Source organism: Argentina silus (genome assembly GCF_951799395.1).
Source record: "Argentina silus genome assembly, chromosome: 17".
NCBI classification, from domain to species: domain Eukaryota; kingdom Metazoa; phylum Chordata; class Actinopteri; order Argentiniformes; family Argentinidae; genus Argentina; species Argentina silus.
Window position 1 is genome coordinate 1,048,087 of NC_139671.1, and position 12,500 is coordinate 1,060,586.

Here is a 12,500-nt window from a genome sequence, read left to right on the forward strand (position 1 = left end):
TGTGTGTGTGTGTGATGGGGGGATGGAGGAGGGGGGGATGGGGGGATGGAGGAGGACAGCGGACCACCTTGACGACGTCTTTGGGCTCGGGGAGCGGGCTCTCCGTTCTGGGCGGGGTCACCTGTGGAACAGAACAGGTAACCATAGGCAACTGTCAATCACACACGTCGCGTCACAGAGGAATCACTAGGGTGGGTTACCATAGCACTGTACAGGTTCCCAGCATGAGGGAAGGAGGGAGAGACTCTCTCTCTCTCTCTCTCTCTCTACCTGTCTACCTCTCTCTCTCTGTCTCTCCATCCCTCTCTCTCTCTCTCTCTCTCTCCATCCCTCTCTCTCTCTCTCTCCATCCCTCTCTCTCTCTCTCTCTCTCTCCATCCCTCTCTCTCTCTCTCTCTCTCTCTCTCTCTCTCTCTCTCTCCATCCCTCTCTCTCTCTCTCTCTCCATCCCTCTCTCTCTCTCCATCCCTCTCTCTCTCTCCATCCCTCTCTCTCTCTCTCTCCATCCCTCTCTCTGTCTCTCTCTCTCTCTCCATCCCTCTCTCTCTCTCTCTCTCCATCCCTCTCTCTGTCTCTCTCTCTCTCCATCCCTCTCTCTCCATCCCTCTCTCTCTCTCTCTCTCTCTCTCACAGTACTACAGCAGGTGAACTATAGTCACACACACACACACACACACACACACACACACACACACACACACAGTACAACATTAAGCAGATAGAACGAATGTTCCGAAAGAGAAGTTATTAAGATGAAATGAAGGGAGGGAAGATTGATGCCAGAGTTTATGGCCAGCCTTGCTAGTACTATAATACACACTTTAACGTGTTTATCAAAGAACATTTATCAAAGAAGGTGTGTGTGTGTGTGTGTGTGTGTGTGTGTCTAATCAGGCCATATGACATGTTTATGCTGTGATAGCAAGCGCTGTATAACATGTTTACACACTACAGGACTGGCTTAGTTCAGCCCAGTACAGCTGGTACAGCTCAATACAGCCCAGTACAGCCCAGTACAGCCCAGTACAGCCCAGTACAGCTCAATACAGCCCAGTACAGCCCAGTACAGCTCAATACAGCCCAGAACAGCTGGTACAGCTCTGTAGAATGTGAATTAAGGCCCAGAGTCTCTACTGTATGTGTGTGTGTGTGTGTGTGTGTAACGGTCAGGACTGGTCATGAACTTGGTGAGGTAGTCAGAGGAACCCTGAGGCATCAGTACATCAGCTCTGACATGGGTTGACAACACACTGACTTATACAGTATCTTAGTGTTTACTATGGAGCACCTGGGCAGTGAGGGGGGCCACAGCGCCCTCTGCTGTTCCTACACTGGTACTGCAGCCCCAGCCAGGCCCAGCCAGACCAGTACAGAAGCTGGATTTACTGAGAAAAATTGAGGTAATCTCCTCTTCTAAGCTCTACGGGGGTTAAAGAACGACAGAGCAGAGAGGTCAGAGTTACTGACAGGGAGAGGAAGACAGGACATCTACGGAGAGAAGGGAGGAGAGGAGGAGGAGGAGAGAGGACAGGACATCTACGGAGAGAAGGGAGGAGAGGAGGAGAGAGGAGGAGGAGAGAGGAGGAGGAGAGAGGAAGACAAGAGTCACAGAAATCTACGAAGAGAAGAAGACAGGAAGTCACTTAGAAGCTACAGTGCAACAACAACAACATTAAAGTGTCTTTAAAACTTTGTAGCAGTGTTTAGAGTTCAGTAGAGCACAGACAGGCAGACAGACAGACAGACAGACAAGAGAGAGGCGTGCAGGAGAAAGCGATAGATAGATGGAGGACACACACACACACACACACACACACACACACACACACACACACACACACACACACACACACACACACACACACACACACACACACACAGGTCGGCCTGAGAGTGTGTGTGTGTGAACACTGCCATCTGCTGGTAGGGTGTACAACGACAGTGGCAGAACATGACTGTGTAGAGCAACAGCAGGTGTGAGGCGAGGTGGGAACCACAGGGGAGGGGCAGAGGGAGACAGGAACCCAGAGGGAGGGGCAGAGGGAGACAGGAACCCAGAGGGAGGCGTGTCCAGCAGGTGTGAGGCGAGGTGGGAACCACAGGGGAGGGGCAGAGGGAGACAGGAACCCAGAGGGAGGGGCAGAGGGAGACAGGAACCACAGGGGAGGGGCAGAGGGAGACAGGAACCCAGAGGGAGGCGTGTCCAGCTGGAAAGTAAAGCTGTAACATGGCAGTGCACGTGAGGCAGAAGCACACAGTCTGGAAACACAGCAGTGAATGTTTACAAGAAAAACACAAGCACACCTTGAACAGTCGTGGTGAAAACAAAACCTGTGACAGGAAAAACTGGCAGGGGAAATAGTGTGGAAATCCAACCCTATTTCCTCTGGGACAGAACACAACACAACACCACACAACACCACAGAGGGAAACAGCACAGGAGAACAGCAAAAGGGTACAGTGGAGTGCAGTGTGTGTGTGTGTGTGTGTGTGTGTATCTTTACAGCTCAGAGCAGAAAGACCACAGTGCAGAGAGGTGTGTACAGGAACGGAACTCAGATCTGAGGCTGGCCAATCATAAAGCCACACGGGGAAGAAAAGCTCAGTGATGATTGGCTGGGTGTTCAGAGAGCTGCTCAGTGATTGGCTGACAGAGGAGAATAGTGATCACAGGCAGCAGAGGTCAGCAGAGGTCACAGAGGCCCTCCCGTGACAGTTGGGATTATGAGTAATAGCTGTAAATCCACTTAAGACAAGACAAGTGTGTGTGTGTGAGCGCATCTGTGTGAGACTGTGTGTGTGTGTGTGTGTTTGAGTGCGTGTGTGTGTGCATCTGTGTGCTTGCGTGTGCACTGTGTGTGTGTGTGTGTGTGTGTGTACTTGTACTTGTCTATCCCAGCTGCCACACCATAGAGAGAGTGAGGGCCATATAAAGATAAATACGTATATACACATATACATATGTATGCATATATATGGCATATAGAGGATACACTGTCTGCAGTATATGCCCTGGAGAGAAGCAGAAACCAAGTGGGTCCATCCCCCTCTCCCTGAATAGACAGAAGGAGTGGAGGAGAGGAGAGGAGGAGGAAGAGGAGGAGGAGGAGGAGGAGGAGGAGGGGGTAGAGGCATGCCAGTCGGGTAGACAGGATTGGGAGGTTGGACGGGCGGGCGTGGTCACACGTACCCCTTGGGCCTGCAGGCGCAGGCTGGTGGCCGGGCTCGCCGTGAGCCGCTTCTCCCATTGGCTGGGGCGCGGCTCGGGCGCGGCCTCCATAAAACTGCGCTTTAACTCGCTAATGCTAGCCTGGTGCTTCAACACATCCTCCTGAGTCTTATCCAGGTCCTGACGCCGTGGGGTGGGGGGGGGGGGGGGAGGGAGGGAGGGAAGGAGGGAGGGGGGAGGGAAGGAGGGAGGGGGGACAGTAGGTACATTAGACATTAGTCGGTAACCATGACAGCAACACAGGACAGCTGCCACCACGCCTCACTGAGTCCTCACTGACGGAGACCCGCCTTCTGAACTGTCAATCAAACCCCGTTTCTGTCTGTCTGTCTATCTATCTATCTATCCATCTATCAGTTTATCTATCTATCTATCTACTGCATCTATCTATCTATCTATCAGTTTATCTATCTATCTATCTACTGCATCTATCTATCCATCTATCAGTTTATCTATCTATCTATCTATCTATCTATCTATCTACTGCATCTATCTATCCATCTATCAGTTTATCTATCTATCTATCTATCTATCTATCTATCTATCTATCTATCCATCCATCCATCTCTCTCTCTCTCGCTGCCCTACTGCACCTGTATAGATCTGAGAGGACTGCCTAGGTGTAACCAACATGGAGGATGTTCCACCTCGTTCCACCTAGGGGCTAGGGGTTGGTTTGACATTGGGCCCTAGTATGTAGAGTGGAGAAACATTCCTGTTCAGCCACCAGGAGGCGCTGTGGCGACAGAGACAGGGGGCTTCTACAGCCTTCTTCCCTCGTCTTCTTCTCAGATCAAATCAAACAGTCTCTTAATCTCACTTTGTTAACGAGCCGATGTCCAATTAAGAACCTCCCCTGTCCTTCACGCTGTGACCTCTGTGACGGGGGTGTGATGTCATAATGACTGTTATGGCGGTCAGTGAGGTGGTCGGTGAGGCACGGTGGTCAGTTTAACCCTTTAGTTCAGTAGTAGAACACACCTGCACATCAGGACGTTGGAACTGCCAGAGATGAACCTATCAACCCCTCAGGTTCTACCCACCCCTCGTCTCCCCCTCCCTCCCCCTACCTCTGACCCTCCCCTCGAGTTACCCCCGGACTCTCCCCCGCCCTCCCCCCAGGTCACTGTAGGCCAAGGGAGTGTTGGAACTGTTTCTGACGTCCTCAACAAGGTCACTGTCGATGTAGCGGTGGTGGTTTGGAACCACGCCTTTCGTGATGAGGTAGCCCTGCTTGAGGCAGTCGCCCTCTGACCTTGAGGATGTCCTCTTGGCCTAACGGTAGACGCTTGGGTTTTCCGCATGTTTCAAACCCTGCTCGTCACACTGGGTTCTAAGGTTGTCCTGGGAAGATGTTGGGACACATCAGGTATTGGTACTAAACCCTGACACGGTGTGTGTGTGTCTGTGTGTCCCAGATTATCCCTACATGTCAACCGGGATTAGCAAACTGGGATTAGCAAACTGGGATTAGCAAACTAGGATTAGAAAACACTTCTGATGATCCTGCCTTTGCCTTTATTACATTTGTTTGAGAGGGACAGTGCACATTCATCACATTTCCGTCCCCTAAATGCACCAGATTTAGACAGAAAGGTTCATTTTTCATCTGTGGTCTGAGGTGGTCCAGTAACTCCTACCTATACCGCTGCGCCACAGGAAGGCTCGTCTCAGGGGAAACGCTCCTGGCTAAAATACCAGTGTCAACGCTAGTTGCCATGGCAATAAGCGAGGGTTACTTTGTGTGACTGCGGAATGAAAACATCGCCCACGGCAACGTCAAGGTTTAAAATGCGCCTATTATACATGTACGGATTGTGTTGTTTTTTTTCTTTTCAGAGATAATTGGACATCAGACGCTAATGTGCCTCTTTGATCCAGCTGACCTCCCATTGGCTGAGTCGATCATTATTCTCTCCTCCAATAGGATCGTAGAAGGGAGGCGAGACAGCAAATCTTCATATTAAAACAGTAAATCCTAGTAATATGCTGGGTATTACATGGGGTTTGCTGGTATTATGCTGGTAATTACATGGGGTTTTGCTTGGAATGTCCTGGTAATTACATGGGGTTATATTGGGGTCATGACTGGCAGTTTCAGGTCCTGGTGTGTGTGTGTGTGTGTGTGTGTGTGTGTGTGTGTGTGTGTGTGTGTGTGTGTATGTAAGAGAGAGTTGACAACATGTTGGGTGTGTTTTAGTGTGTTATTAATAAACCACACAGATCAAACTAGAAAAACAATCAAAAGCCAAACAGAGCAGAAAAACCCATATGGAGGTTAGGGAAACAATATTAGTCCTGTTAACACACCGCGCTACAATTACACACTAATTACACAACCAATGATCATGTTGATAAACAGTAGGGGAGGGTGGGCGACCATTAAGAGTCACTTTCACCGTTTTCCAATATCGTGAAGTGTCACACACACACACACACACACACACACACACACACACACGCATGCGTCACATCCCAAAACCCCCATTCCTTGACATCAACCACATGCAGATCATGCAAAAGTGTCCACACACACACGCAAAAGTGTCCACACAGGCAGAAATGCAGGCACAGACACACACACACACTCTCACACACACACACAACACACACACACAGAGCCTGAGAGCGAGGAGAGAAGCAGAGGCGATGCAGAGGCAGCCTGATAGAGGCAGATACAGAGGTCTGGGGTTCGATTCCCGTTAACGTCAGAAACCATACCAACCTCCAACATTAAATTGCTATGTCTGACATATATATTCTCCCCCTGCACTCTCAACTTGCTCTGTGGAATCAGAGAAGGACACATGAGGCGGGGGTGAAGGAGAGAGACACCCGGACAGCCAGGGGTGAGGGGACTGAGGGACCGAGGAGTCCCCAGGCAGGAGCACCAGCTGTGGGGATGGGTACGAGCGCTGGTGGGCCCCTGCTGGTCACTACCGTGGCTTTTACACACTACAGGGCCGAGCCGAACCGTGCTGGACTGTGCTAGCTCTGATGTTTTCCTTTCACGTTTGTGTTTTCCAGCTCTGTTTCAGCAATGAAAACAGTCTCATGTTTCAGCAACTATGGGGGAAGCTGATCTAGGCCAGTTCAGTTCAGTACAGCTCAGCTCAGTTCGGTTCGGTTCGGTCTATAGTGTGAATGAGGGTTGTGTGTATATGACATTGTTGGACAGGTTAGACCAGCATGGACCCCATCCAACCCTGCAACACCATAGATAAATGATAAACTCAGACTCGTGCTGATACAGTTGTTTTTACCCATCAGGAGTGGGAGAATTGAATTCTTCAGAATTGTATTAGTTTGAGTTCGTAAGAGAATGGGGCGTTCGCCGTAGAAACGGGATTCCTAATTCCCGTGCTGTAGTTAAGGTGTTGCATGGTTGGAGAACAATGCTACGTACTCGCTTTACAAAAACACCAAAAACATCACAGAACTCATCACATCACAACAGCACCAGACAGAAACCCAAAAACATCACAGAACACAGCACGGCCGCCGCACACAGAACTGGAAACCCAGAATAAAACAAAAATGAAGAGCAGCGAGGATGTGAAAACCCAGCTGATCCACAGAGCGACACACCCATCAAACAACCAATCACAGAGCTCAATCAATCAATCAATCAACCAATCAACCTGGGCCTGGGAGGAGGGGTCAGCCTCTGATGTCATCTGTGAGCGACGAGTGAGCGAATGAGAGGAGAGAAACACACGTTAGTTAGTTAAGACTCCTCCCCCCCCTACGCCACACCTCTGTATGGAATCATAGACAAGCTTGAAAGGCATGCTGGGAAAAGAGGGCGTCGCCCTCACAGACCTCGGTGGGCGTGGCCACGGCCGTGGCGTCCGGGCTAAGCTCCGCCTCCTCTACCTGCGAGGTCGCCGGAGTGAGGGATGAGGTTTCGAGGAGAAAGAAAAGGTGAGATGGATGATGGGGGGGGGCAAAACATTCTGATAACCCATGATTCCCGGCGGCGACCCGTGTGACGTCTTCCGTGACTCCGCCCCCACGGGAGAGTGAAGCATGATGGGACAGGACGATGCACATGCTAGGCTAGCTGCGGGGACGCTCAGCGCAGGTGGGCGGGGCTCTTTTCTGTGTAGGGTGGCGTTTTATCTCTCTGCCTTATTGCTGATTAATGCCGTCAACCGTTTACAATGAAATCTCAATTCAATGAAATCTCAATTCATGAGCATATTTTGACGCTCTCTGTAGGAACAGAAATTGAGCTCTAAATGGACTACAAACACTAAACAAGGAAGGGCAGGGCAGGGGTTATAACACTGCAATATCTCCTTAGAAGATCAAACTAACTTGATTCAATAGCATATATTCATACTGTAGATATATAGATATAGATATACATCTTTCTGTACATCAAAAAGGCGTTTTAAGCCACAAAATTGGTGACACAGGATATTGATCCTTTTTGTACAACACCCAGTAGGTGGGAAACGTAGTTCTCAACACAGAGGGTCAACAAGAGAGACAGCAGATTGTCTGGTAGGAGGAGGAGGAGGAAGAGGAGGAAGAGGAGGACTCTTGTTATGAGAGAATCTTGGGAGAACGGTTCAAGATTTAAAACTCACTCTGGTCATTTTACACAGAAAATCTAGCATGGGGAGAGAGGGGGGTGGGGGGGGGGAGGAGGAGGAGGAGGAGAGTGAATCGTGAAACAGGGAGTGCACGGCACACAGACGCTGTGAAGGAGGTGGGAGGTGGGAGGTGGGGGGGTGGGGGGGTGAAGCAGAAGCAGGGGGCCGTGATGCGTGTTTAGGCAGCAGGATCACACATCTCCTCCCTCAGGGCCGTGGGGGGGTGTGTGTGTGGGTACAGGCGCTGGGGCGGGGCCTTATCGGTGTGTGTGTACGCGTGTGTGTCTGGGTGTGTGTAAGTGTGTGTGTCCGGATCACATTCAGAGAGTGCGTCTACGTGTTTGTCAGTGTGTGTGTCTAGATCACGGTCAGAGTGTGTGTCTCGGTGTGCATCAGAGTGTGTGTCATTCCAGGACCTCATCCTCGCTATGGGGGGGGTCCTGGGGGGCTCCAGGTAAGACAGGGCCAGGGCCAGGGGCAGGGCCAGCAACAGTGCCAGGCCCAGGCCCAGGCCCATGCCCACGCCCACGCCCAGGGACTGGGTGGCAGAGAGCAGCAGGGCCAGGATGAGCAGGAAGGATGGCACAAGGGAGGAGGAGGAGGAGGAGAGGGGCAGGTAGCGCTGGCACCAGGCGGGCACCAGGCGGGCACGGTCCTCGGGCAGGCTGGGGAGGCACAGGTAGCCTTCCTCATCCAGCAGGGAGGGCGGGCGGAGGGCTCGGATCATGCCCAGGAGAGAGAAGCCTAGCTGGGGTAGAGGCAGGGGCACAGCCTGGGTGGGGGTGGAGGTCGGGGGTAGTGGACCCTGGGGGTCTTGGCTATAGGCCTGGGGGGCTGGGGGGGCTAGGGAGGGCGTGGGGCACGGGGAGGCTTCTAGAGGTGGGGGCTGGGGGTCTGCTACAGCCAGCCTTGGAGCCCAGGCAGGGGCAGGTCTAGAGAGGCATGGGGGGTACCCTGGTGCTCCTGGGGGGTACCGGGGGGCTGGGGGGCTCCCTGGGACGGGGGGGCACCCTACGCCCGGCGGGTCATGAGTCCAGAAGTCTGGCTCGTCCTCTGAGATGTCTGACAAGACATCCAGCTCAGAGATGGTGTCCAGGGATGGGGGGAGGGAGGAGAGGGAGAGGGAGGAGAAGGAGAGGGGGAACATGAAGATAGACTGTGACGCGTAACACCCCCACAGAGAGAGAGAGAGAGAAAGAGAGAGAGAGAGAGAGAGAGAGAGAGAGAAAGAAAGAGAGAGAAAGAGAGAGACAGAGAGAGAGAGAGAGAGAGAGAGGGAGAGAGAGACAGAGAGAGAGAGAGAGAAAGAGAGAGACAGAGAGAGATCAAGAGAGAGAGACAGAGAGAGAGATCAAGAGAGAGAGATCAAGAGAGAGAGAGGGAGAGCAGTCGGCAGTGTAGAGATCATGCAGAGGGAGGAAGGGAGGAGGAACCAATCACAACCAAGAGAAGAGGGGGAACATGTGCGTGAGAAATCATAAAGTGGAGGAGAGGAAGAGAGTGCGTAGGAAAAGAGGGAGAGAGAAACACAACATTAGTCAGTGAGACAGGGCAGGTCAGGAGTGCAGCAGTAGTAACACGGGGGGGGGGGGTCTAGGGGGGAGGAGGGGGGGGGGGGAGAGGGCAGGGTTAATAGTGTTGGGGGGGGGGGGGCGCACATTCTACAACTGTACAACATCAGAGGAGACTTTACCAGAAGACAGTAAGAGAGGGGAGGAGAGGAGAGGAGGGGAGGGGAGGGGAGAGGAGAGGAGGGGGGGACAGGAGAGGAGAGGAGAGGAGAGGGAGAGGCCATAGCCCAGGGGGAAGAAAGCAGGAGAGGAGAGGAGAGGAGAGGCAGAGTGAGGCCATAGCCCAGGGCATAGAGAGCAGGAGAGAAGAGGAGGAGAGTGTTTGTGATCTAACAGAGATACTGAGCAGACATGTTAGAGCCAGGTAGAACAGACCTCTCCTCCAGCACCAGGACCCTGCTGACCCTTCTCATTTACACCAAACTCAATTATCTACCTGCCCTCTGTGTGACATATTCACTTCCAGCTTCTCCCCATCTCTCTTTCCTCCTCTCTTTCTATCTCTATCCATCCATCTATCTATCTATCCATCCATCTATCTATCTATCTATCTATCTATCCATCCATCCATCTATCTATCCATCCATCCTGTCTCCTGAGACCTGTTAGTGATCTGAGCTACACGTTCATAATCTCATAATCATAATCACCACATTGAGAAAGGGCTGATCGGCCTATCAGAGTCCCTGTCCTTAACGAGTCCCTGTCCCTAACGAGTCCCTGTCCTTAACGAGTCCCTGTCCTTAACGAGTCCCTGTCCTTAACGAGTCCCTGTCCTTAACGAGTCCCTGTCCCTAACGAGTCCCTGTCCTTAACGAGTCCCTGTCCCTAACGAGTCCCTGTCCTTAACGAGTCCCTGTCCTTAACGAGTCCCTGTCCTTAACGAGTCCCTGTCCCTAATGAGTCCCTGTCCTTAACGAGTCCCTGTCCCTAATGACTGTAACACTCAATACAAGCTTTCATTGGCTGACTGTAATACTCAATACAAGCTTTCATTGGCTGACTGTAACACTCAATACAAGCTTTCATTGGCTGACTGTAATACTCAATACAAGCATTGTATAATTCCCAATACAAACATTGGCTGACTGTCAGGAAGAATACTGAAGCCAAATGTCAGAGAGGGTCTTAAAGTGACCTAATAGGAATGCAGAGAAGACAAGATCTGTCTAACTTTAAACCAGACAGAGAAAGACAGAGACAGATCTGTCTAACTTAATACCAGACAGAGAGACATAGACAGAGAGACAGAGAGAGGACAGATATGAACTTCAGAACAGCTCTCTGTCTCTCATCTCTGTCTGGTTCTATTCAACTCTGCTCTGCTTCACACAGCTAACTGAATGAGGGGGTTGTTGGGGGGGGGGGGGAGAGAACAACGCAGAGATACCCCATTGCACAGTGGATCTCTCTAGGGTCGACAGACGCAATAAAACAAACCGTATCGAGGGTCAATTCAAGTCAAAGCATTTCTTTGGCTATCATATAGTCCCACAAAACAATACAAGCAGTTATTCAAAGCTGGACACATACAACACATGTTGAGTTTGCAGTGCTGAAACCATTAGAACATTTGAGACTGAAATCATTGAAAAACAAAATAAAATAAATGAACAGAAATAACAACACATTAACACAAACACATCCAAACAGATAGACACACGTGTGAAATCCCTTCACCATCAGACTGTCCTGTATGAGAGGGAGAGGGAGAGAGAGAGAGGGACAGAAAAGGAGAGAGAGAGAGAGAGAGAGAGAGAGATGTATGGTTACAGTTCGTCAGATGGGCTCTCTCACCTTGGAGTCAGAGTTGAGCTCCAGGGCGGGGTCGCGTCCGTTCTCCCCGGGGCCCGAGGACAGGGCAGCGGCCGAGGGGTCCTGAATATCTGTCACATTGACCACCGGAGCTGGAGGGGGGGGGGGGGGGGGGAGACAGGGAGGGAGAGGTGGTTTTAACACACAGGAAATAAGTCAGTAGACTTTATTGTTTTCTTTTTTAATCCTCGATGATCTTTAATATGTGTATTGTTGTACTCCAATGGCTGTGGCAACTCTGTGTCGAAATGTGTCCAACAAAAAAGTCATTAATTTAGTTAAATGTGCGAGATGTATGTATGCTAATTCTGCACATAAATCATTCCAAAGAAAAGTGTGTTGATGTCTCTGTGTTTTGGGGGTGCAGACAGTACTCTGCCTCTGACACAGAGGACAGTCGCGGCATTCAGAGGACAGCCTCGAACAATGTCCATCTTTTCCATCAACCAACGGCCACACAGACAAACCCTTACCACCGCACGCCAGCAGGGGGCAGTGTAACCCCAGGCCACTGTTGAACCGTGATCATTGTGGATGAGCTAGAGTGCTACAGCCACTCTTATCTGCCACTCCCAGTATTGTTGGGGATGTTGTAGGGCAGGGATCAGGCTAACACTATGCTAATCTGCTAGGCTAAAGCTATGCTAGTCTGCTAGGCTAAAACCATGCTAGTCTGCTAGGCTAAAACCATGCTAGTCTGCTAGGGGTCTGGGCTGGGGGGTCTGGAGCTGAGGGGGGGTCTGGGCTTTGGGGGGGGGTTCGGGGCTTTGGGGGGGGGGTTCGGGGCTTTGGGGGGGTCTGGGCTTTGGGGGGGGGCTGGAGCTGAGGGGGGGGGGGGGTTCGGGGCTTTGGGGGGGTCTGGGCTTTGGGGGGGGGGCTGGAGCTGGTGAGGGCTCTGAGGCTGGGACTTAGTTTGAGCTTTGAAGACAGAGAAAGGGATGACTGACTGGTGGTTTCAGGGGTCTGAGGGGTCCTGTTGGGGGGCTATAAAACTCCCTGTCTACCAGAGTACAGAGAGAGAGAGAGAGACCACTCCACAGCTGGGGGGAGGGGGGGGGGGGGGTAGGATTAGCACAGCCAAGTGTGTCCACAACACAGCTGGTTGGGGGAACAATGCAGCCCCCCTCCCCCACCCTCTCCAGACCCCCTCTCTACAGCTGCAAGAGGAGTATGACGCTTCTACTGAAGAATCCTGGACTTGGGATTGGCCGAGAGCTCCTCCAGGAGACCCTCCATCCAGAGAGGAGGTCGGCCTGCTGTAAATACCACAGTCTCCTCCAGTCT

General features: G+C 51.6%; 1 protein-coding gene across 1 annotated transcript in view; it reads right to left on the minus strand.

The window, feature by feature from the left end:
• The window catches only part of epb41l2 (erythrocyte membrane protein band 4.1 like 2), a 72,695-nt gene that overhangs the window by 5,850 nt on the left and 54,345 nt on the right, over positions 1–12,500 (minus strand). The window contains 7 exon segments of the mRNA XM_083688737.1: positions 68–121; positions 3,191–3,349; positions 5,955–6,258; positions 6,714–6,742; positions 6,871–6,906; positions 7,052–7,105; positions 11,199–11,308. Of these exon segments, the coding sequence (XP_083544863.1) occupies positions 68–121; positions 3,191–3,349; positions 5,955–6,258; positions 6,714–6,742; positions 6,871–6,906; positions 7,052–7,105; positions 11,199–11,308 (746 nt within the window).